General features: G+C 52.1%; 1 protein-coding gene across 1 annotated transcript in view; it reads left to right on the top strand.

The window, feature by feature from the left end:
- The window catches only part of OTOA (otoancorin), a 68,118-nt gene that overhangs the window by 24,320 nt on the left and 17,447 nt on the right, over positions 1–26,351 (top strand). The window contains exons 13-23 of the mRNA XM_051847916.2: positions 2,267–2,482; positions 5,623–5,790; positions 6,832–6,972; positions 8,097–8,155; positions 8,324–8,441; positions 10,411–10,484; positions 13,958–14,093; positions 16,007–16,197; positions 17,538–17,631; positions 21,490–21,619; positions 25,095–25,282. Coding sequence (XP_051703876.2) covers positions 2,267–2,482; positions 5,623–5,790; positions 6,832–6,972; positions 8,097–8,155; positions 8,324–8,441; positions 10,411–10,484; positions 13,958–14,093; positions 16,007–16,197; positions 17,538–17,631; positions 21,490–21,619; positions 25,095–25,282 — 1,515 coding nt within the window. The remainder of the gene's footprint in view (positions 1–2,266; positions 2,483–5,622; positions 5,791–6,831; positions 6,973–8,096; positions 8,156–8,323; positions 8,442–10,410; positions 10,485–13,957; positions 14,094–16,006; positions 16,198–17,537; positions 17,632–21,489; positions 21,620–25,094; positions 25,283–26,351) is intronic.

Raw genomic sequence — 26,351 nt, 5'->3', positions numbered from 1 at the left:
AAAAAAATCTCTGTTTCTCCTTCTCTCTGTAACTCTGTCTTATAAATAAATAAATCAATCTTTTTAAAAATAAACTATTTATTTGAGAGGGAAGGAGAGAGCAAGGGAGAGAAAAGATATTGCCTATTTGCTGGTTCACTCCTTAAATGTTCACAGGGGCCCCTGTCTGGGCCAAAGCCAGAAGCTAGGATCCGGTCCAGGTCTCCCACATGGTGGGCAGTAGCTCTACCACTGAGCCAACCCTGCTGCCTCCCAGGGTCTGCAATAGCAGGAAGCTGGAGTCGGCACCCAGAGCCGGGTGTAGTACCCAGGTACTCTGATGTGAGGTGTGGGTGTCTTAGCCAGCATCTTAACTGCTAGGCCTAATGCCCACCCCCTGTTCATTTTTTTTTTTTTTAATGAAAAGGTGATGCCGGAACATTTTTGATAAATGCATCGACAGTTCCACACTGTCTCCCATGCATCACCAACTACAAACTCCCCAACCACATTTGACATCGCAGTCACTCATCTTGCTCAATGCATGTTTTTGCTTTTAAGGGGGAAGAATCTTTCCCAAACAAGCTCAAACAAAAATAAAGAAAAGAAATGCATTTTAAAGCCACAGGGGTAGCTGCGGCAGCCAGGGTCAAAATTTGAGGGAACCCTTTGGGGTTCCTCTAGCCCAGGAGTTCTTGAATCATGGGAATCACTGAGTGGGGGTGTGTGGTGGGGGGACACTGGTTAAAATGCAGATTGTCAGGCACTGTGGCTCGAGTCTCTGGTTTGGCAGATCTGGAATGGGGCCCGAGAGCCTGCATTTCTGACGAGCTCCCAGGTGCAGCTGCTGGCCGAGAGCCCACTCCCAGGTGCAGCCCACTGCTTTGTCTTACAGAGTGGAGACTGGGCTCTGGGGAACCGCCAGTGGCTAAGTTTTTAAAGAACCCGAGGCCTACAGCCGGCTCTTCTGCTTCTCTCTGCTGCCCCCCAGTGGCTGTTTCAATATGACCTGCAACAATTGCGTGCTCCTCTGAATACATTGTTCTTACAAATTCAGGTGTTAGTGGTCAGCTTCCAGCCTTAGGACCTTCTGAACTATTAACTCTCTGAGATCGGCGCCCCTGGCCCATTCCTGGGTGGGAGCGGAAGTCACCCCACTCAGTTATCTTAGAAGGATGCAGCCGTGGTCACGACAGGGCTCGGGGTGGAGGGGCGGTAAGAAGTCCGTGTAATGAGATCAGAAATTCTGCCGCTCCTGGGAAAAGATCAAGGCTCTCAGTTTAAAGACAACAGAACATTCTCATTAATACACCATGTATTTTTAAAAGAGGCTCCCTCATCAATTTAACATTGATTCTGAAACATGTAATACAGTCTAATGCAAGGCGTATTCATAATGCACAGAAATCTTTTTCCTTAAGTCAAAGAAATAAAGAGAATTATTCATCAATTAGGATTTACGGCCATCTCTTAGTTCCCAGTTTTATCACATTCAATAATCTTTAAAAACTACACAAAACTACTGTATTAGAACAAAACATGCACCAGCCTCATTTTTTTTTTTTTAATACAGAGGTCACATGATAGGAGGCAGGCTTATCACCTTTCTTACTGGAAGCAATTGGGAAACACAGTTGCCTATCACTGGGAAGGCAAATTGTAATAACCTAATTATTAAAATAATCACAGAAATATGCCAACATGGAGAAGACATCATTTTAAGTGAAAAATACAGAACAGAAAATTGCGCTTCCATTCACATGACAACTGTAGAAATTACATACCGTCTCTAGGCACAAGAAGTCTTAGAAGCAGACCCACTCAATTGCTAATCATAGTTATTTTTATGAGGTAGGATTTTTCAAGAGACTTTCATTTTCTTATACTGTTGAAAATTATTTTTACAGAGATTATATATTATCATCGAAAGAGCCCCTGGATATTTCACAAAAGAAAAAAACGGCCATAGATATGGATATAGAGTTCAAGGTCACAAAAGGAGAGGGAGCTACAGGGAGTTAGAAGGGAGGGGAGTTAGAAGGGGGCAGTGTCTCCTCGTGCTGTGCTTTCGGGGGTGGAGATTGATGACAGATTAAGATTTAAATGAAGCCCCAAGTGGATTCTCAGCCAAGGCCAGAGGAGGGGAGTGGGGTGGGGGTTCCTCTCCCTCCTCCAGGGGCTTTGGGGGGGCAATGTGGGGGAGGCTGCCGTGGAGCCCTACTTCCCCGGGTTTAGTTGGAGGCAGCCAGCGCCCTGCCTCCTCTCAGCCGGTTTGCTCTGCTTCCAGCTCAAAGCCGACCTTCTGGACATTGCCACGGACAACCAGACCCTCAACGAGACCCTGGGCTCTTTGTCGGATGCGGTGGTGGGCCTGACCCACAGGCAGCTGGAATCCCTGTCCCCTGAGGCCGTGCATGGCGCCATCTCTACCCTCAGTCAGATCTCAGGCTGGGCCAAGAGCCAGGCGATCATCTTGTCCGCCAAATACCTGGCCCAGGAGAAGGTCAGTTGAAGCCTTTGGGTCTTCTGGCTTGGCCTGGGACCCGAGGCCCAGGGTGCTCAGGAACTCGGGTTGCCAGGACGCGGTGCCCTGGACAGGGTGGCTTCTACGACAGACATGTAGCTCTCTCAGTTCCGGAGGCTGGGAACCCCAAGGGCAAGTGACACCTGCACAGGAGGCAGATGTCATTCTGGTTCCTCTCCTGGTTCTCACAACCCCTGTGAGAGCCACCTCCCTGGGGCCGCTCACCCCATCCGTTGAATCAGGGCCCCGCCTAACCCTAATTTTCTCACAGCCTCCTCCAACCCGTCACTGGGGTTCAGGGCTGCAAACGTTCAGCCTGTAAAAGCCAGTGCTACACCCACAGCAGAGGCACTCGATGGGTGAGCCGAGGGTCCTGGGGAGGACTGCCTGAATTCCTCTCCCTGCTGTGCTCTTTACTAGCTGTGCTCGACTTCACTTTGCCTCAGTCTGCCTACCTGTGAAATGGGGACGACAACAGCACCTATCCAACAGCGTTGCTGCAAAGATTGTAAACACATTGGCCAGGCAGGTGGCACAATGGAGTGTGGGCTGTGTCAGCATTGACTCTCATGGGGCCAGAATTTTTTTTTTTTTTTTTGACAGGCAGAGTGTGGACAGTGAGAGAGACAGAGAGAAAGGTCTTCCTTTGCCGTTGGTTCACCCTCCAATGGCCGCCGTGGCTGGCGCACTGCGCTGATCTGATGGCAGGAGCCAGGTACTTCTCCTGGTCTCCCATGGGGTGCAGGGCCCAAGGACTTGGGCCATCCTCCACTGCACTCCCTGGCCACAGCAGAGAGCTGGCCTGGAAGAGGGGCAACCGGGACAGAATCCGGCATCCCAACTGGGACTAGAACCCGGTGTGCCGGCACCACAAGGCGGAGGATTAGCCTAGTGAGCCACGGCGCCGGCCCAGAATTTTCTTACTTGTTCCCAAGGCTGCTAGCACATCCCGTAGCCACAGGGTGATGCCGTTTTATTCCAATCTTGGCCCATAGGGAGAGACCTGTCAGGACAGAAGGTCCCATCTGGAGAGCACAGGGCCCCTGGTCCACACCCTAGCTGCTCCTGGGAGGGAAGTGGGCCTTACTTCTGGGAGAATGGCTTTCCCCGAGTCGGGGCTGGTGGAAAGGACCTCAGACCATGGAGACTGAGTTGTATGGCCATTTTGGTGCCCTGCTCTCTCAGCTCACACTCACAGCCACTTCTCAGGATGCAAACAGGTGCACGAGGAGGTAGTATCGGGACAGATACTGTCTCAGGCATTTGCCCAGCCCTCACTCTGTGCCAGGTTAATCACTTAACCTTCCCAGCAACCCCATGAGGTCAGCAGGGTCATGGTCTGCATTTTGGGTCATTCATGGGAGACACAGAGCATGTCAGAGAATCGCCCAGGCCACGTAAAAGAGACACAGATGGGATGAGCTCAGGGCATCTGTACCCCCTGCTGACCCTGTCCATCATCGTGCCAGGACCACGGGCCTCTCACTCGCATTTCCTGACTCGAGGCCAAGGCTAGCCCCTTCCACCTGTCCCATGTAGCCTAGTGGTGACCTTATTTTGAAGGCTCCTTGTTATGGACTTGTTTGGGGCTACCCAAGTCTTGCTTGACATCTCTGTGAATTTGATTTTTGGGGGCTGAAGGAGCGGTGTCCCTGACAAAGTGATTAGTCTCTTCCCTAGCATAGAAGAGCCCCAGGGAACCACTCAGCTTGTCCGATGGCAGACCCCTGTCTCTGCTGTAGGAAACCATCGCACGTTTTTACCCCAGCAGAGGGGAAAAGCAGGTGTACATTACGAGAGGACAGCCAGCGCCAGGGTGTTCATCCTCCAGGGTCAGATCTGTGTCCCGGAACATTTGTTTCAGCTCAAAGCATCCACTTGGAGAAGGATGAGCCTGGGGTGCTGCTGTGTCAGACTCCTGTCAGTGACGTAAATGACAAAGGTGGTGGCCTTGAGGCACTGCGAGGGCACAGGGCCTGGGAAAGCAGAGCCAGGACCCACCTGGAGGAGTGCTTGCCGCTCAGTTCCTGCCACTTTATACCAGGTGGGAATGCGGGCCCTGTACTGCTGGATGCTCAGATTACAAACAAAACACAACAGAAACTTAAACCTGGATTTTTTTTTAAATGGGAGTTCTTGCCGTACAAAAATTCAATGTAACAACCAAAAACGAATTTTAAATATTGGCTCTAGCTCAAAGGAAGCAGACAAGCCCATTGCCTCACTGAGACTCAAGGAGCACTACCTTTGAAAAAAAAACAAAAACAACTTGGGGCCGGCGCTGTGGTGCAGTAGATTAAAGCCCCGGCCTGCAGCGCCGGTGTCCCATATGGGCTGCTCCACTTCCAATCCAGCTCCCTGCTAATGTGCCTGGGAAGCGGCAGAGGATGGCCCATGCTCTTGGGTCCCTGCACCCACATGAGAGACCCGGAAGAAGCTCCTGGCTCCTGGCTTCCGATCTGCTCAGCTCTGGCTGGTGCGGCCATTTGGGGAGTGAACAAGCAGACCTCTCTTTGCCTCTACCTCTCTCTGTAACTCCATCTTTCAAATAAATAAATCTTAAAAAACAAAACAAAACTGTATTTAGTTGGAAGGGAGAAAGAGAGATTTCCTAAGAGAGAGTTCCTATGTACTGGTCCACTCCCCAAATGCCCACAATGGTTGGAATTGGCCCACGCTGAAGCCAAGGGCCTGGAGCTCAATCCAGATCTCCCACGTGGGTGGCAGGGCCCACCTTCTTGAGCTGTCACAAGCAGGGAGCTGGAATCACGAGTGGAGCCAGTTATTGAGCCCAGGCACTCACACAGGGGTACAGGTGCCTTAACCTCTACACCGAACACTTGCCCTGACGACTTTTAGATATTTTTAGGGTGGGTTAAGACAGCACGGTAATCCCACCAGCAGGGCACTCCCTGCGTGACTCGCGTTGGGTCTTTAACTCTTTCCTAAAGGAAGACCGGCAGGCCTGGGCGGGCACCACCTGTCTTGGGCACCATCGCACCCCCAGGGGTTGCCTGTCTGCGTCACCGGGGCACTGGCCTGCAGATGGGCATTAGTGACAGGGAGGTGGCAGAGCAGAGCAGAGCAGAGCCTCACGCCCGCGGCTGGTCCTCCCCCAGGTGCTGTCCTTCTCCACTGTCCACCAGATGGGCACGCTGCTGGCGGGGGTCGGTGCCCAGGCCCTCCACGGCATGGACCCCGGGGACCTCTGGCAGCTGCTGAGAAGTGCCGTCTCCCACCACCTGTCCAGCCTGTCACCTGCCCAGCAGCAGAGTGTCCTCAGGAAGGTGAGAGGAGGATGGCCGGGCCTCAGCCATGCGGCGCGCAGGACGCGGTTTTGAGGTTTTGTGAGTGGGCTGTGGATGTGGGTAACTAGTCCAGGGCTGCGGCCATCTCAGCCTTCAGTGTTCAGTTTTTTTTTTTCTGAACCCAGAAGCTGCTGTCTCCCTCTTGTCCCTTCCGGAAGGAGCCCCTTTGCTGCTGCCATGATTCTTCCCCAGCCCCATTGCTCCACGACCATCTAATCTGGAAGATGGACTGATATCCATATTTTAAGTCAGATTTCTTTTTTAAAATTTATTTATTTGAAAGGCAGAGAGAGAGAGAGAGAGAGAGAGATCTCCCATCCTCTGGTTCACTCCCCAAATATCCACAACAGCCAGGGCTAGGCCAGGAGCCAGGAGCCAGGAGCTCCGTCCGAGTCTCCCAGGTGGGTGGCAAGGACCCAGTTATGTCAGACATTACTGGCTGCCTTCCTGGGAGCTGGAACTGGACGTGGAGGCAGAACTTGAACCCAATATGAATGCAAGTATCCTAGGGTGTGTTTTAATCTTGTGCCCCAATCAGGTTTCCTGAATCAGGTTTCTCGATCTATTAACGTTTGAAAAGTTTGCTTTCCAAATCCCAAAATGAGTCCCAAAGTTCTCAGAGTACTGCCGAAGGCCCGTTCCCTTCTCACTCAGCGGCGGGTCTGTGGGACATCTTATTCACACTACTCCATCAGAACTGGGCATGCAACTGCAAAATCTGTTAAGAAGCCAAACCCAAGGGGTCTGGTCTAAGGCACCGCCGCCTTGCAGACAGCAACAGCACAGACGGTTGAAACAGAGCGTGGGGTTCAGACTAAGGCAGACTTGCATTTGAGTCTCACTTCCAATCAGATAGTTTTTCTATCTGTAAAATGGGCGCGATCATAGTCCCCTCCTTCATATGGGGGAGCTCAGCGGGTCCCATGGATCTGGTTGTCCTTGAAGGAGTCTCCTGCCTTTACCCAGACCTCGACGCGCCTTTTGCAGGGTGGTTAACCATGTTTCTGCTCGCTTCCGCAGGCGCTGGGAGCAGGAGAGCCTGCCCCGGGCATCATGGAACTACAGGGGGCTTTCTTCATGGAAGTGTCGCTCTTCCATCTCCAGAGGGAGCCTGGACTCAGCACTACAATGCTAAGGGAAAAGCAGCTTCGGAGGAGCCAGGTCTGACCTTGCTGCCCACAGACTGGCCTTGTGTTTCTGTTTGTTTTATGGGAATCGTCTGCTTTTAGGCCAGTTTGGCCAGAGGTTTGTTTTTTTGTTTCTGTATGAATAGACCCAGGAGGCGGGACAGTGTAGCAGTAGGAAGCTGAGCTCAAATTCTGCCTCCCAGGTATCCGTCAGCTGTAGAGAGACCACTTCCCTCTACCTGGCCTCAGTTTTCTTGGGTACACAATGGGGACAAGTCCTTAAGGAGGCGCAGTGGTTTGTGCCACGTGCTGTGTGGGCCATGCACAAGAAACAACGGGGGCACTGCAAGAAGGGTGTGGAAAAATCAAGTTAAAACAGAAATACAGTGAGGCCAGCACCATGGCATAGCAGGTACAGCTGCCTCCTGAGACAGGCATCCCCCGTGCAGTCAGGAGCCAGAACCAGGCACTCCAGTGAACCCATGGACTCCAATGCGGGACGCAGGTGTCTTAACTGATGCGTTACCCACAAGGCTAGATGCCGACCCTAGAGGCTTAATTTTATTTTATTTTATATTTATTTATTTATTTGAAAGGCAGAGTTACACAGAGAGAGAAGGAGAGGCAGAGAGAGAGATTGGTCTTCCATCCGCTCGTTCACTCCCCAATTGACCACAACAGCCGGAGCTGTGCCGATCTGAAGCCAGGAGCCAGGAGCTTCATCCGGGTCTCCCACGCAGATGCAGGGACCCATCTTCTACTGCTTTCCCAGGCCATAGCAGAGAGCTGGATCAGAAATGGAGCAGCCGGGACTAGAGCTGGCGCCCATATGGGATGCTGGCGCTTCAGGCCAGGGCTTTAACTCACTGCACCCTAGCGCCAGCCCCCGGTGGCTTAATTTTAAATCTCAGAAAATAAAGGTCCATGCCTTTGCTCCTCATTCACTCCTTACAGCAAGGGGAATCACGTGGTCAGAATCCAGAGTCCCTGGTATCACTCTGCCTGCCGGCTCTGCCATTTAGCAACTGTATGGCCCTGGGCAACTAACACAGCCTGTTAAACCTCGCTTTCCCCATCTGTAACATGGGATCATCCAGCACCTTCCCCACAGTCCGACAAGTGCTCCATCAACGCTGTCTGTGGCTCTCTTCCTTCCAGGCCTTGTTCCTGTATGAGCAGCTGTCAGAGACAACCAGGAGCCCGGAGGAACTCCTAAGGTAGGAGGAAGCAGCTCCACCGGTGGGTGGAAGAGCCCCTTGGAGCCTACTTTCCCAGGTGGGAGCGTCCGACCCCAACACCTGGAGCCTGTGCCAGAGCGAATCTTCCTTCTCTTGGTCCCTCCCTCTCCCCACCCCCTTCTCCCTGCTCCCTGTTTTATTTCCTAGTGCTGGGCAGCTGGTCAAAGGCGTGACTTGCTCACACATTGATGCCATGAGCGCCGACTCCTTTCTGGCCCATTTCCAGTATTTCGAGAACAACCTGTCCCTGCTCTCACCGCATCAGGTACCACTGAAGCATTTCCCTGCCTCTCATTCTCATTCTCTCTCCCTACGCCCAGGCCCTGGGCCTGGACGGAGTGTGGTGGCTAAAAAGCTATGTATGCCAGAATTATTCAGAAGCAAGTGAGGACTGGAGACCAAACATCGAGCCAGGTTCTCTGCAGTTTCTTTGTGTAAAGCTCCAAATACCCACATCTCTGCCGCCGAAGTTTTTAACAGATCGATTATTCGGTAGTCAGACTTGCAGCTCAGGGTGCATTTGTTCATAATTGCCTTCTCCTGGGACTGCGGGCAACCCCCGCCACGGAACAGTCCGTCCTCTCCAGGGGTAGCCGTGCCCAGGACAACACTCAGGAAGGATTTTTCTTCTTTTAAAACCTCACTTTCCAAACCATTGTGGAAGCTCACTCTCAATCTGCGGAGACCACAGGCAGAAAGTGAGCTTTCTCAGGACTGAGTTAGTAACAGCAGGCGCTGGGGACAGAGCTGGGGACGGTGGGCTTTGCACGTGAGCTGTCGGCTGCCGAGGGTCCTGGCAGGGCGAGCACCAAGCGGATGCAAAACATCTCCTCTACCTTGGCCTTGGGTTTCAGACTCAAAACAAAACACAACGTTTGCAGGCCAGCATTGGTTTCTTCTATAAACAGGGAATTCTCTACCTGAGGGCCTGGAAGCAGAAGCGGAAGTGGTAATCCTTTTGAGGTCATCAGAGGACTTTGCAAAGGCTTGATAAAGGGGTTGTTCACTCCATCAGTGGCTCCCAGGCATGAGCCAGTGTCTGTGCTACCTGGAAGGCCCTATTGCAACACAGAGAGATGGCCGTGACATTGAGGTCTGGACCAGGCTGAAGACTCCAGGAACCAGGAACTCCACCCAGGTCTCTCCCACAGGGGTGGGGCCATCTTCTGCTGCCTTCCCAGGCACATTAGCCGGGAGCTAGATCAGAAGCAGAGCAGCCGTGAAATCAGGCCCAAGAACTTACATTTCTAACCAGTTCCCTGGTGAGAACCTTTGAACTGTAGTCAAAGCTTGTCTAGGCAGGGAAGCCAATCACTGAGCAAATGGATGGAGATCAGACCCACTTTGAGGAAGACCTACATGTCCGAGTGGGAAGAATTGCCCCACAAAGGGGCTTCCCTAGACTCCCACTCTCAGAACCTTCAAATGCCAGTTCCTTAGAAAATTTGCCTGTATTATTTGTGCTTTTTTAATGGGAAACACATCATTATTACTAAAAAAAAAAAATACAGTGAAAATAAAATTTCCCCTAGAGCAGAGGCTGTGCCCAGGGCACTGTTTTGCCTCCTTGGGGACTTTTGGGCATACCTTTTGGTTGTCACAGTTGGGGAGGGGGTTGCTATTGACAACCAGAGGGTGGGGGCCGGGGTGCTGCTCAACACCCAGGGTTATCTGGTCTGCAGCCTCGGGAGTGCTTGGGTCCAGCAGCCTGTTCCAGAGCGCACTGGAGGGCACGGTTTGCCCTTGACCTCGACAAGTGTAATCACGTTTATGTAGGATGGGAAAGACACAAATGAGCTCCTTCTGCACACACTGTTCTGTTTCGGCTCATAGATGGCATGCGTCAGTTTGTATTACATGTGTTCTGTAATGCCTGGAGGTCAAACACTGTTGGTATACACAGACCTACCTGATGAAAATACCATTGCTGCCTGCTATTCCACTGTAGGGCTGTGCCATCATTTACTTGACCCGGCCCCTCCTGAGGGGCATCAGAGCGATCTGTCACTCCCTCGCAGTTAAAACAAGACTGTGGCGAGCTTTCTCAGGCTTTCATTGTTTATGCTCATCTTGTCATTGTGTCAGTTTTCTCATCCAGAAAGTGGGTGCAGCAACAGCACCTGTGCCATAGGGTACCCTATTTCAGAGCTGATGTGTGTAAAGCACTTCGCATAGTGTGTGGGCTTGCTTTTGTCATCGTTGGACTGAATTCCTGAACCTGCCCAATCCTCCAGGTTAACTGTCTGGCGTGGAAATACTGGGAAGTCTCCAGGTCGTCTGTGCCACCTTTCCTCTTGGTTGCACTGCCGTAAGTGAACACTGGCCCCCTGTCTTTTCATCTTTATTCATTTATTTATCAAGATTTATTTATTTGAAAGGTGGAGTGACAGGGTGGTGGGGTTGGGGGAGGCAGAGAGAGAGAGAGCGAGAGAGAGAGAGAGCGCTCTTCCATTCACTGGTTCCCTCCCTGAACACCCATATCAGCCGGAGCTGTGCCAGGCTGAAGTCAGGAGCCAGGAACTGCACCTGGGTCTTCCATGGGGGTGGCAGGGGACTCATCAGCTGTATCTTCCCAGGCATATTAGCAGGGAGCTGGATAGGAAGTGGAGCAGCAGAGGCTTGAAGTGGCAGTCCACTGTGGAATCCGGGGATCACCAAGTGGTGGCTTAATTTGTGCCACAATGCCCATCATTCCTGTCTTTTTATTTTGTTTTATCTTAAAGGCAGGCCAACAGACACACACACACACACACACACACACAGAGGAATCTCCCATCCTCTGGTTCAGTCCTCAAATGCCCACATTAGCTAGGGGCTGAACCAGGCTGAAGAAGCTGGGACCCTGAAACTCAATCCAGGTCCCCTACGTCGGGGCAGGGACCCAAGTCCTTGAGCCATCACCTGCTGCCTCCCAGGGTGCACATTAGCAGGAAGCTGGAATAGGGACCAGAGGCAAGCATCTCAATATGGGATGCAGGCATCGCAAGCAGTTTCTTACCCACTGAATCAGACACCCGCCCCGCGGCCCCCATTCTGGCTCAGGAGTAGGACTGTTGGGAATGACCCAAGCCAAAGTGGTTCTTTCCTCGCTGGGTTTCTTGGAGAAGCCAGAGGCAAACCGGAGTGCCTTAGGCAGATCCGACCTTGAGAACCAGGGATTGAGCTCTGAGCCCCACAGAAGTATTCCAGCCCCTCTTGCTTTTCTTCTTTCAAAATCAAAGCCAAAGCTTCCGCAGCTGGAATCAGAGCCAGTGAGGCAGGTCCTATCTGGGCTGACCTGGAAGCTGTGCCCAGGCTCCGGGGGTCAGGTCTGATGCGGGCTGTGGGGCTTCCTCCTGGTGAATGTGGGGCATCCCTGCTTTCAGACACAGCCTGGCCACTGCGCCTCTCCTTGGTTTCCCCTCCTTCTTTTACCATCGTTATTTTCATTCTGAAAACTTCTTAAGTTCTAGACTCAGAGGTAGCTAAAGTTTCCCTCTTGAAAAGCTTATAACCACGTGGGAGAAAATAGATATGAAGCTGATGATTATAGCAAGTTGTTTTTTTTAAAAAGATTTATTTATTTTACTTGAAAGATTTACACACCCATACACAGAGAAAGAGAGAGAGAGAGAGAGAGAGAGAGAGAGAGAAAAGTCTTCCATCCACTGGTTCACTCCTCAGATAGCCACAATGGCCGGAGTTGCACCAATCTGAAGCCAAGATCCAGGAGCTTCCTCCGGGTCTCCCACACAGGTACAGGGGCCCAAAGACTTGGGCCGTCTTCCACTGCTTTCCCAGGATACAGTAGAAGAGAGCTGGATCGGAAGAGGAGCAACCGGGTCTCGAACCGGTGCCCATATGGGATGCCAGCACTGCAGGCCAGGGCGTTAACCCACTGCACCACAGCACCAGCCCTTGAAGTTGGTTGAAAGTGACAGAGCCTGAGCTCAGACTGGCTTAGGCATCAAAGATAATTTTTACTTGGGGTAACTGGAAAGTAGATGGAGGGACTTCAGGCATGGCTGGATCTAGGGTTCAAAAGATGTCATCCATCTCATGGCCCAGCTCCCCTCTGCTGGCCTCACTGCCAGGCATGATCTTTCTCTGTGGTGGCCCCTGGCAGCCCCAAGCTTATGTTTTCCCTGCTTCATATTCAGGGAAAAGCAACAGACTTGCTCTTCCCATCATTTTCAATAAAAGTCTTGGGTTTGACTCTCATTGGTCTAACTTGGGCCAATTTGCTCTCTTTGAACCGATCAATGGATGGGGGGGGGGGGGATGGAAAGCTTTGACTGGCTGAGACCTGCAATGCATCCCTGGAGCTGGGATTGAAATCAGCTGTACCCCAAATCACAAGGGCTCAGAGCAAAGCCAAAAGCCAGATGCTGTTACCATGGGAATGGACCCAGAGGAGGCGGTACTGCCTTCAGTCTGGAGAGCTGGAGTCTGCACTAAAGCTTGAAGAATGAGCTGGGGGGCATAGAGAGCTTAAGACAGGCGCTCTAGGCAGGGGCACACAGGGCTGTCTGCCCCAGCAGTGGGAGAGGAAAGAAAAGCCTTCTGGGAAGCACGGGGCATGTGTTTGCAGAGCAGGTGCAGAGAGAAGACAGATGTCAGGTCATGAGGGCTTTGAGCAATGGCTGGAGGTGTTTCACTCGTATGCTGGGTGCAGCCATTAGATGCGTGTTCCATAAAGATAGGGAACAGAAGGCAGGGGCCCGAGTGGAAGACGGAGGACAGGGGAAGGGGATTCCAGTAACCCAGCTCTGGGTGTGGCTGGCTCCTGCTACCTAGCAGCATAAGTCCTGCCTTAGAAGGGGCTGCTCTGACTGCCCCCATTCTCTTTTCTTTTTAAGGTTTGTTCATTTTATTTCAAAAGAGCAAAGGAGAGAGAGAAAGAGAGAGGGAGAGAGAGAGAGAGAGAGAGACTTGCATTTGCTGGTTCACTTCCAAAATGACCGCAATAACCAGGGCTGGGTCAGCAGCCAGGAACTCAATCTGGGTTTCCTTTGTGAGTGACAGGAACCCAAGCACTTGACCATCACCTGCTGCTGTCCAGGGGGCACATTAGCAGGAAGCTGGACTTGAACCCAAGGACTCTGTGATATGAGATGCAGACAGCCGGAGCAATGCCAAACACCAGCCCCCTTAACCTTTATTCCACTGTTGCTTCCCTAAGGGGAGTGTTCTAATTTCTCCCTAATGTGAGACATTGTATACAAAAGGAAAAGATTTTGTTGAGTAGGTTGGGCTTTGATATCACAAATCATTATTGCAACTAAGATTTTTCTCATCCACTGCCCTCACAAATTTCTCCTGTTGGGAGTGGCACTGCCTGTGTTGGGGACACGTGGCCAAAAGCTTCTGAGAGTTCTGGATTGGAGGTGACAGAACTGGGAGTCCTCTCTCTTACTCTTTCCACTCTCCTTCTCGTCCTTCTCCCTATTTTATCCTACTCCCACGTTGTCTCTTTCTGTGTCATCTGTCCTCTTCTTTCTCTCTGTCTTCCCCGAGCCAGTTCCTAGTCCACACATGCCCATGGCTAACGTGTTCTCCAGCCAGTGGTGCAGGGGCACAGAAGAGGAGCACCAGGGGATGTTGGTTGCCTGCCCATTCAGGAGGAGTGTGATGAGCAGGCGGCCTGCTGCCTGCTACGAGGAGCCCCGGCTTTCCTGGGGAGGGCTCCCACCGAAAGGGCACCCCAGGGCTGAGCTCTTGGGCAGGTGGTCCCTGATTTCCAGGGCAAATACGGAGCAGCTGTCATCATCTTCTTCCACCCACCCTCCACGCTCCCTCCAGGGCTCGCTACGTGGCTTCCATCCCAGCCTCCCAGTGTGTGCCGTTCCTGATCAGCCTGGGGAAGAGGCGGCTGGATTCCTTGGTTTTAGATTCCCACAAAAGGAACTTGGTCATCAGAAAAGTGCAGCAGTGCCTGGTAAGGACTCTGTCCCTCTAGGAGACTTTTTGGCTGGTGTCCCTTCCCCTCCAGCACCTGTGGCCATTCTGGGGAGACCCCGGGAGGTCTTGCTGGGAGCTTGAGCCTGCTGTGACCCTTGGAGGTCTGACTTGTGGGTTTCAAAGTTGGCTCTGAAGTTGCTGCTTGGAAATAATCTTGGCCATTGATTCTTTTTATTTTTATTTTTTAAGAATTACTTATTTGAAAGTCAGAGTTACACAGAGAGAGAAGGAGAGGCAGAGAGAAAAAGAAAGAGGTCTTCCATCTGCTGGTTCACTCCCCAATTGGCCACAATGACTGGAGCTGGGCCGATCCAAAACCAGGAGCCAGGAGCTTCCTCTGTGTGTCCCACATGGGTGCAGGGGCCCAAGGACTTGGGCCATCTTCTACTGCTTTCCCAGGCCATAGCAGAGAGCTGGATCGGAAGTAGAGCAGCTGGATATTGAACCAGCTCCCATATGGGATGCCAGTGCTGCAGGCAGTGGGTTTACCTGCTATGCCATAACGCCAGCCCCAGCCATTGGTTCTGAGCCCCCCAATCTGGGACCTGAATGAGGGGAGGCCTCTCTGTTGGACTGGAAAAACAGACACACAAAGTGTATGTTAGACATGCCTCTGCCAGCCCTTTTATGTGGCGTCGGGCAAAATCACTTCCTCTCCCCAAGCCTCAGTCTCTTTATCTGTGATATGGGAGCAATAGCGCATCCTTCCTGGAGTTCTTGATGGTATGACGTGGGCAATGCATCATTGAATGCAAAGGCCCAAAGGCCAGAGTGCCTGGGAAGCTGCCAGTTTCTTTCTCTTTAAAAAGTGGACACTATTGGCCGGCGCCGTGGCTCACTAGGCTAATCCTCCGCCTTGCGGCGCCAACACACCGGGTTCTAGTCCCGGTCAGGGCGCCGGATTCTGTCCCGGTTGCCCCTCTTCCAGGCTAGCCCTCTGCTGTGGCCAGGGAGTGCAGTGGAGGATGGTCCAAGTGCTTGGGCCCTGCACCGCAAGGGAGACCAGGAGAAGTACCTGGTTCCTGCCATCGGATCAGCGCGGTGCGCCGGCCATTGGATGGTGAACCAATGGCAAAGGAAGACCTTCTCTCTGTCTCTCTCTCTCTCATTGTCCACTCTGCCTGTAAAAAAAAAAAAAGTGGACACTATTGATACTTAGCTCTCACAGTTGCTATGAAGATGAATGGTTTTAGGTCTGTAGATGTTGGCTACTTTTGTCATTTTGGGGGTCGCAAACCTTGCAAATGCCATACAAATGTCAAAGGTTGTCTTTGATTATTTTTATGTCATTTTTTCTTAAAAAAAGAAATTCATTTATTTAAAAGGCAGAATTACAGAGAGGCAGAGGCAGAGAGAGAGAGAGAGAGTTCATCCATCTACTGGTTCACTCCCCAGATGGCCGCAACGGCCTGAGCTGCGCCGATCCGAAGCCAGGAGCCAGGAGCTTCCTCTTGGTCTCCCATGCAGATGTAGGGGCCCAAGCACTTGGGCCATCTTCCACTGCTTTCCCAGGCACCTTAGCAGGAAGCTGGATCAGAAATGGAGCAGCCAGGACTCGAACCAGTGCCCGTATGGGCTGCTGGCACTGCAGGTGGCAGCTTTACCCACTATGCCACAGTGCCAGCCCCTTGTGTTATTTTTGTTGTTGTTGAATGATGGGGTATTTCCCAGGGCAGTAGCCACACAATCCTCACTGACTGAGTGCTCGTGATGTGCCAAGGTGGGGCTCCCCGGCTAAACCACTGCCTGCTCCATCCATAGTCGCCCATGGCAGGTAGGTGGCTTACACGCTGGGGTTGTGTAAGACTTCCAGGGTTGGGAAGGGTTTTTACGAGACCATGGCCTTGAGTCCTGCTGGATCGTCTCATCACCTGCGCTTGTCGGACTCAGGGTGACTCCCTTGCCAATGAATACGCCGTGGACATCGTGGGGAACTCGCTGTGCCACCTGCCAGCAACCGTGATCAACACGGGAATCTCCCCCAAGGCCTGGGCCACTGCCCTGCACCGCCTCCGCGGCTGCCCAGATCTTGGCCCTGAGCAGAAGGCTGCGGTGAGACTCCGGCTCCTGGAGGAGCTCGGGTGAGGGGCGCAGGGGCCGGGCTGCGGGAGGTGTGGTGTGCAGGGTGCAGGGGACCCGACCTGGACCCTCCTGTCCCCCCGATCGGGAGAGGTTGGGTGCAGAGGCTCTTGCAGGAGACTCCCTGTAACGTGGCAGTAGTAGCTGCCCTGCAGCTCCCTTGTTTAACACCCGTCCACCTTGCCACAGGGCAGGGGAAGAGCTTTGACAAGATGGCACTTTGCACATGCAAGACGATGTGTTTGTTATTCAAATGCTAGGTTTTAGGTTCACAGCAACACCTAGGTGAAGATTCCCAGATCTTTCCACGTACCCCCTGTTCCACACACCAGTGGCTTCCCCACTGTCAACATGCCTCACCGGAGTGGTCCATTTCTTACCCGTGATGAGCCCGCATGGACAACGTTGTCATCATCCCCCATCTCTGGCATGAGGGCTCACTCTTGCTGTCGAATGTTTTGTGGATTTGGATAAATGTGCAACGATGTGTATTCACCAGGATGGTATCACCCAGTGTCTTTTCCCTGCCTCCCAAACCCTCTGTGTTCTGCCCATTTCGCCCTTCCTCTTAATTGTCACATGTGGAGCAGTCTCCACAGAGTATTTCAAGTGACACAGGGAAAGGACTTTCAGCAGTGTCTGACACCCAACGTTGTGACAGCTGTTTTAGTACTAACATTGAAAATATGGTGATTACTAAGATAGGCATTGTTCCTGCCCTCAGGGAGGGGGCGTAATATTTGTAACACAGAGATGCATTGCCCCTGCTAACTGAGCAGCTGTATTTTGAAGAAATTAGCAGAGACAGCATTTCACGGTAGACATTTGTGGTCTATAGAAGAACACCAGTGGCTTCTAGGCCATTGCCAACATTCTCCTGCCAAATTCAAGAGGAAATTTTGTATCACTAGGAAGGAGGACTGTTATGCTAATTCAGAAATGGAATGTCGTGGAAAACTACAGGGGTGACCTTCAGGCATGGCTGGATCCAGGGGCTCAACTGATGTCATGAGGAATGCATTCCTCCCATCCTTGGTGTGGTCTTTATTTTCTTCGCGTGGTAGCAGAGAAGGCCTACAAGAGCCCCTTTACCAGGGGAGAAACCAGAAAAAAGAGCTTCTCTGGGAGTTCCACCAGAATTCCCGGGGCCGACTCTGATTGGCGGCAGTCTGCATCAATGCCCTTATTGATTGATTTGGTGAAGGAAGTGGGACCATGAGATTGACAGCCCCTCCCAGGGTGAAGGGTGGTCTGCTTCTGAGTATAAGGGGGCTGGGGGCCTCGCGTGGTTCCTCGGAGCACTGCATGGGTTTTCACTTTGCTACCTGCTGTCTCTTCTCAGACCCCCTGGGAACTGGACCACCGAGATGACGGAGGACTTGGGAGTCTTTCTCACGCTTTTCTCAGGAGAGGAATTAAGCCCTGTTGCCACCAAGGTACTTCTGCACTCCGTCTTACAAAGGCTAAAGGGAGTTGAAAGTGTGGTCAGGTGTACCCCATGGGGCTGGCTGCTGGTCCGTGGTCCTGGAAGCTTCTGTCCTGCCTCAAGGGGCTCCTTCCCTGGTTGCCCGAGGTCCAGGAGAAGGGGGTGGGGCAGCAGCCACCTGAACTCTGGGCCTTTCCCATGATGCCCCAGGCAGATGTGCGGCCTGGGGCTGTCGTTGAGCCAACACTGTGTGTGCCCTACACGCGTGTCCACACAAGGTCTCATACTCCTGGTACCATGGGCATACACACGTATGTCCAGTGTGTGCCATCATAAAGCTCTACTGGGCACAGCGCTCAGAGCTGGACAGCACAGGCCTAGAGGCAAGCCAAGCAAGCAAGCATCGGTTACCTTTGGCTGCATGACAAAGCCACATGACACACCAAGCTTGCAGGTCTGCTGGTCTCTGGGGAAGCCCTGCTGTCTGAGTCTATCTCTGGGACCCTTCACGGACCTGCTCAGAGGAAAGGGTCGAAACGCCCGAAAAGGGAGTGGAGAAGTGCAATTCTGCTGAAGGCCCAGGCTGCCACGTCCTGCCACGCTCCAGCCTCCAGAAAAAGTCCCAGGACCAAGCCCACCTGACTGTGGCAGGAAGAGGCAGTGCAGGGTGGAGGAGGGGTGAGGGCCTGCTGAACGGGGATGAGATCTGCCACAAAGCCCGTCACCCACTCTCCCACCTGCGTCTGTCACACCTGCTCAGCATGGGGTGTCCCCCACAGCACACATCCTAACTCCCAGTCAAAGGAAAACCATCTTTCGGATTTCCGCACATACAGTCAGAAGCAGTAGATGCACAAACACCGCATACCAATCTTTTAAAAAATATCAGCATCTGGCTGGGGCTGTTGTTGTGGGGTAGCAGGTAAAACCATTGCCTGCGACGCCAGCATTCCATATGGGCTCCCCGCTAATGGCCTGGGACAAGCAGCGTAAGATGGGCCCCTGCTACCCACGTGGGAGGCCCAGAAGAAGCTCCTGGCTCCTTGCTTCAGCCTGGCTAGCCCCAGCTGTTGCAGCCATCTGGGGAATAAACTAGTGGATGAAAGATCTCTCTTTCTCTCTCTCTGTCTCTCTTTCTCTCTGTAACTCTATCAAATAAATAAATAAATCTTAAAAAAAGATCAATGTCTGGGGCAGTGTTTGGTGTAGTGGTTGGGATGCTGCATGGGACTCCTGCATCCCATATAGGAGTTCCCAGGTTTGAACCCTGGCTCTGTTCCTAATTCCAGCTTAACTCAGGTATTTGGGTCTCTGCCACTCTCATGGAAACCTGGATTGTGTCCCTAGCATCTGGCTTTGACTTAGCCCAGCTCTGCCTGTTGTAGGCATTTAGGGAGTTTTAGGGAGTAAACAAATGGATGGGAACACTCTCTCTCTGTGTGTCTCTCAAATTAATAAAAGGTCCATTTTTGAAGTCAGCAGTTTTTTTTAAAAAAAGATTTATTTATTTGATAGGCAGAGTGTCTGAGTGAGAGGAGAAAAAACAGGGAGAAAGAGAGAGAAGAGAGAGAGAGAGAGAGAGAGAGAGAGAGAGAGAGAGAGAGAGAGAGTGATTTTCCATCTACTGTTTCACTCCCCTAATAGCTACAGTGGCCACCTGGATTGCCCATATGGGTAGCAAAGCCCAAGTACTTGGGTCATCTTCTGATACTTTTGCAGGTGCATTAGCAGGGAAGGGATAGGAAGTGGAACAGTCGAGATTTGAACCGGTGCTGTGATATGGGATGCTTCTGTTGCAAGCATCAGTTTAACTCCCTGCACCACAACGCTGGACCCTGAAATTGACAGTCTTGTATCAACATAGTGAAATCTCAAAAGTGCAGTGTAGAGTGAAAAACAAAAGGACAAAAACAAACAAACAAACAAACAACAAAAAAAAAAACAACCCAAGATCCTAAAGACTATTTATAGTAGGATACCAAACGAATGAATACATACTAGCCAAGTTAACTTTAAGCACATCCAAATCAGGTCTTTATGACAGAGAAGTTTAAAAGCGTGCAGGAGAATGGTTCATGCCAAATTCACGATGACAGTCACTGCTGGGGAAGGGGAGAAGCAGAGGGTGAGGGAGGGACTCACCAGTTGTAGTTGTTGTATTATTCTCTATGCTTTCTTTAAATTCTGGAAATGTCTATTAGAACAAGTAATACACACTCCTGGTTAAGGATCCAGCTGTCACCGAGGCTGCAGGAGGAAGAGCAAGTCTCCCCAGCCCCAGACTTCCAGTTCTGCAGCTTCCTTCTGAGAGGCAATTGCTCTTCCTAACTCCTTCTACGTGCTTCCAGAAAAGCCCAACCCATGTGTGCACACACTCTCCCCTTTAATTTTATTGTTTTCAGGTTTATTTTAATTATTAGAGTTACAGACAGGCAGGGAGAGACAGACAGAGAGAGGTATCTTCCATTCACTGGTCCACTCCCTAAATGGCCCCATTGACCAGGGCTGGGCCAGGCTGAAGCCAGGAGAGGAGCCTGGAACCCCATCTGGGTCACCCATGTGAGTGGCAGAGGCCCAAGCTCTTGGGCCATCTTCTGCTTTCCTAGGCCATTAGCAGGGAGCTGGATCAGAAGTGGGACAGCCAGCACTAGAACCGGCGCCTATATGGGATGCTGATGTCAAAGGCAGTGGTTTAACCTACTGTGCCACAATGCTGGCCACATACTCCCCCCACCCCTTTTAAATTTACTTGAGAAGCAGAGTTACAGAGAGGAAGAGACAGAGAGAAAGGTCTTCCATCTGCTGGTTCACTCCCCAAATGGATGCAACAGCTGGAGCTGAGTTGATCCGAAGCCAGGAACCAGGAACCAGGAGCCAGGAACTTCCTCTGGGTTTCCTACACAGGTGCAGGGGCCCAAGCACTTGGGCCATCTTCCACTGCTTTCCCAGGCCACAGCAGAGAGCTGGATCAGAAGAGGAGCAGCTGGGATTTAGACCAGTGCCCATATGGGATGTTGGCGCCACAGGCAGAGGCTTGGCTCACTATGCCACAGATCTGGCCCCAAGCACTCTCCCTTTTAAACATACAAAAAGGAAGGGGCTGGTGCTATTGTGTAGAAGGTTAAGCATCCACCTGCCGTGCTGGCATCCCATAAGGGCAGTGGTCTGAGTCCCGGCTGCTCAGCTCTGACCCAGCTCCCTGTTAATGTGCCTGGGAAAGCAGTGGACGATGGTCCAAGTCTTGGGGCCCTGCATGCATGTGGGAGATCAGGATAAAATTCCTGGTTCCTGGTCCACCTCCGGCCATTGCGGCCATTTGGGAAGTGAACCAGTGGAAGACATCTCTCTCTGTCTTTCTTCCTCTGTCTTTAACTCTGCCTCTCAAATAAATAAATAAAATCTTTTTTAAAAAAGATTTACTTATAAAATTGAAAGGCAGAGTGACAGAGACAGGAATCTTCCTTCCATCTGCTGGTTCACTCCCCATATGATCACAACAACTGGGGCTGACCCAGGCTGAAGCCAGAAGCTTGGAACTTTATCCTGGTCTCCCCACGTGCGTGGCAGGGACCCGCGTACTTAAACCCACTGCCTTCCCAGGGTGTGCATCAGCAGGGAGCTGGATTGGAAGTGGAGTAGCTTGGATTCTATCCGGTGCTCTGGTGTGGGATGCAGGCATCCCAGGTGGCAACTTAACCCACTGGGCCACAAAACCTGCCCTTCTGGGGTTACATTTATATGAGAAGTTGCCGCAGAGAAAACAAACGGAGGCAGGAAGTAGTGCTCCAGCTTAAACTCTGAATTAAATCTGCATCTAACGTGCTTTCATTAGGACTGGTTCACCTTTCATGGTCTCTGACCCCTACAGTTTCCCGATATCCTTCAACAAACAGCTTCCCACCTGGCCGGGACCCTGCCCCCTGAAGGATTCCTTGGTGCTGTTTTTGCATCTGTCCGGAACAGCAGTGACCGCAGCCTCGGCTCTGCCCCTGTCCCTGGTGAGTGTCTCCGGGGGTCTCTGAGCCGCTTAACCAGGGTGGCACCGTCCGGGGCTGAGTCCCTGACATCGACAGGCCTCGCTGTCTCGGGAGCCGGATGGAACATCCACAGAGCCACAGAACAGCAAACATCCAGGGCTGCAAAAGGCTAGCTCCGTGGGGGAGCGGGGATTTGGACTCATGGCCCAGCCAGCAGGTGAACCATGTGGGTGACAAGCCTTTCGGTAGGCTTGGTAGCTAACTGTTGCCATGAGGGGGCCGGGATGACTGGATGTGTATCCTGAGTCTTGCCACACACTGGGTATGTGACGTGGAGTAAGCTCGTGGACTCTCTCCGTTTTCACCGCCTCTGTGGAATCAGGGTAACGAATATCTCTGCTCTAGTGAGTTGTTGGGGATCGATGGGTGTAGACACATGAACGTGTCCACAGCACTGCCTGGCATGTAGTAGACACTCAATAAGTGTTGGGGAGTTTTAGCGTCCTCCTAGGTACTTACCAGGTGCGGACTTGGGGGCCAGGTCTGAGGAGTCGAGTTAGCCAGCCCCCAGAATACTGATACAGTGACAGAATCCTAGTTAAAAGTCACCGCTTGCTTTCATCCCCCTGGCAAATAGTTATTGAGCATCAGTGTGAGTAAAACAGAAAAAAATTCCCCCACAGAGCTTACTTTCTTTCTTAAAAAGCTTTTTAAAGATTTGTTCTTGAGAGGCTGAATGAGATAGGGGGAGGGAGAGAAAGAGAGAGACAGACAGAGAGAGAGGGAAGGAACTCCCACCCACCGGTTCATTGTCCAAATGCCCACAGGGGCCCCAGGGCTGAGGGCGGGGCCAAAGCTGGGGGTACTACTACTGCATTCTAGTATGGGGTGTCTGCCTGCACTACACACAAGCAGGATTTCTCCATACTCAGGGGGAAGAAGCTCTCTTATCAAATGCATAGACAGAGTTTTCTTCAATTAATTATTGATTACTGAATTAGCAGAATTACCTCTTGATTTCATTTTAGTTGATTTATAAAAAAAATGTATTTATTTATTGGCAAGGCCATCTTCTGCTGCCTTTCCAGGTTTATTAGCAGGGAGCTGGATTGGAAGTGGAGCAGCTGGGACTTGAGCTTTCACTCATAGGATGTGGGCAATGCAGGCTGGGGCTTAACCCGCTGCACCACAGTTAATTATTTTAGTTAATTTTTGAGACAGTGTTGATTCTACAAATACAAGGGGACTTCAAAAGGTTTATGAAAATACACATTGTCTTTTAATCCCATTTTCCACGAATTTCTTAAGTCCTCTCATATTTGCTGAACACCTACTACGTGCCAGTCTCTATCCTAAGCCTTGGACAGACGGCAGTGATAAGAACAAGTCCCTACTGTGCTATTAAACCATTCTGTCCCTCTCTGATTCTGTGCTGTCACTTGTCCTGTTTTTGTGCTAAAGTGGGTGAGGATGGGTGTAAGACAGACTGGATTGTAGTCCCCTCCCAGTGGGTTCTTTGAGATTTTATTTATTTATTTGAAAGGCAGAGTTATAGACAGAGGGGAAGAGACAAAGAGAGAGGTCTTCCACCTGCTGCTGCAACTGCCCAAATGGCTGCAATGGCCGGAGCTGTGCTGATCCAAAGCCAGGAGCCAGGAGCTTCTTCCTGGTGCAGGGGCCCAAACACCTGGGCCAACTTGCACTGCTTTCCCAGGCCACAGCAGAGAGCTGCATCGGAAGGGGAGCAGCCAGGGCAGGAACCGGTACCCATGTGGGATACCGGCACCACAGATGGAGGCTTAGCCCACTGTGCCAGAGCGCCGGCCCCTGAGTGGGTTCTGATTAAGATGTTTGAGGACCACAGTTGGCCTTCCCTCTTGATGAGAGCCCAGAAATTTCCCAGTGAGAGGGGTGTGGACTTAGGAGACACCCTGAAGTCCGGTGGCCTTGGTGACTTTGTCAGCGTCCGTGGTACTCAGCCGCTGAGTCAGGACACCCGGGATTGCTCCTACAGAGCTTGGATTTTCTTCCGGGCTGAGCACGTCGGGACCATCAAAGCCAGCATCTCAGCCGTGGGTTGGTGGGCAGCGGCTCTGAGCAGATGAGGCTCAGGTGGATGGGTTCCTCTTTCTGCCAGGGAAAATGCCTCAGGACCACTTCTCTGCTCCCCTGGGACAGGAAGGCCACAGGCTCATTGCGATTTTTACGGACAGCAAGTCATCCTGTCCGTTGGCTGGGAGGACTCCATCTTCATAATTCTGGAGTCCTGAGCTTGACGTGACCGCAGCCATTTTGGATGCACTTGCTGTGTTGCCCTTGAGTAACTCTGAGGTCCTCCCAAGCCCTGTGGACCAAACATGGTCATTAAGAGAACCTGATGCTCTTATCTGATGTTCTTATGCCCAGAATGCAGAATGTCTCTTCTCTAAGCCGGGAAGTTCTCTTATGAATGTTAATATTTCTTTTTTTTAAAATATTTATTTATTTGTTTGCAAGGCAGAGTCACAGAGGGCAGAGGCAGAGAGAGAGAGAGAGAGAGAGAGAGAGGTCTTCCATCTGCTATTTCACTCGCCAGATGGCTGCAAGAGCCAGAGCTGAGCTGATTCGAAGCCAGGAGCCAGGAGCTTCTTCCAGCTCTCCCACGTGCTTAGAGGGGCTCGAGGACTTGGGCCGTCCTCCATTGCTTTCCCAGGCACGTTGGCAGGGAACTGGATCGCAAGTGGAGCATCCAAGACTCAAACTAGCACCCATATGGGATGCTGGCCCTGTAGGTCAGGGCTCAAATCCACTACACCACAGTGCTGGCCCCAGAATGTTAGTATTTCTTCAAAGAGCCCAGGTGCAGTCAGGTTAGCTACTGGCCTTCTGTATCTATGAGACCTTTTATTCTCCTGCCCTCTGCCGCAGGGATCCATCGTCTCCTGGCTGCCTGAGACCATGCTTCTGCCCATAAGCTTCCCCACCGAACTGTGCTTTGGGTCATCTTGGGTTTGTCCTCCGTCTTCGGTCTCTGCACCTCCCACCTTAGGCAGTCGGTTCCCTACACTGGGGTTTTCCAGAACAGCTGGGTTACATGTGCACACACGGGGATCCAGGCAGATGGCATCAAGAATAATGGCTAGCATTTACTGAGTGCTTAATGTATGCCTGGCAAGTGGTTTATATAGGACACATTTAGTGTCCACAGCCATCCTGTGGTGTGATTTTATAGAGATGGAAACTGAAGTCCAGAGGGCCAAGTGGCTTTGGATTTAAATCTCATGTCAGGAGTATCCACTATCAGCTCTCACTGCACTGGCTCATGTGGTCCAGTGGCAATGTGGATGTGCAAGAAGCTGGTATCACCATTTTAGTAGCTGGTCACCAGCAAGAAAGGCATCTTGTGAATAAATCTGACTGGGGTGAGTTATTCCTCATTCCAGGAGAGAATCGGGCTAACCTGCCCTGAGTTCTGCTTCCCCCATCCCCTCCCTGCGTCTCCCCATTCACTTTTCAGGTTGCCATGGAGTCGTGGCTCCCTCTCCCAATGACATCTTCAGGCTGGCCGAGGCCAACGCCTGCTGGGCCCCCGAGGACTTGCTCTGCATGGACGGAGACACTTTCATCAGGAGCGTGGAGCTGCTGGGGGCTGTCCAGGGTTTCAGCCACGCGCAGCTGATGGCCCTGAAGGAGAAGGCTGTGCAGGTAAAGCTCACCGGAAGGAGAAGGCATTCAACAGAGGGGGAAAGCACGTGTGCACATACACACACACACACACATACCCACACACACCCACTCACATCCCCCCACATGCACACACACATATGCACACACACCCCCACACCCACAGCAACACCCCCCCCACACACAGACACATACACATGTACACACCCATGCACACACCCACACACACATATCCACAGACACATACACATGCACAGACACATACACCCAGACATGTACAAACACCCACACATGCACCCCCCACACACCCACAGACACACACCCACACAAACACACTCAAACCCACCCACTCGCAGACACACCCACTCACAGACACACGCACCCACACCCACACCCACCCACACATGCAACCCACACCCATGCCCCCACAATGCACACACACCCACACATGCACCCACATACACACACACCCCACACATGCACACACACCCACACACACCCATACCCACACACCCACACATACACCCACATACACACACACCCCCACACGCACCCCCCCACTCACACACACACACAAGCACCCACACATGCACACACACCCACACACACATATCCACAGACACATACACACGCACAGACACACACACCCAGACACGTACAAACACCCCCCTCCACACCCCCCCCACAAACACACTCAAACCCACCCACTCACAGACACACCAACTCACAGACACACGCACCCACACCCACACACACCCACACATGCACCCACACCCACACCCCACACATGCACCCACACCCAACCCCCACAATGCACACACACCCACACATGTACCCACACCCACACACCCACACATATACCCACATACACACGCACACCCCCCACACCCACACATGAACCCCCCCAACCCCCCCACATGCACAAACACCCACACCCACACATGCACCCCCCACACCCCCACATGCACCCACACATGCACCCACACACACACACACCCACACCCCCACAATGCACACCCACCCACACATGCACCCACACACACCCACCCACACATGCACCCCCACACACACCCCCACATGCACCCACACA

Source organism: Oryctolagus cuniculus, chromosome 19 (genome assembly GCF_964237555.1).
Source record: "Oryctolagus cuniculus chromosome 19, mOryCun1.1, whole genome shotgun sequence".
Lineage (NCBI taxonomy): Eukaryota > Metazoa > Chordata > Mammalia > Lagomorpha > Leporidae > Oryctolagus > Oryctolagus cuniculus.
This window is presented reverse-complemented; position numbering and strand designations above follow the sequence as displayed.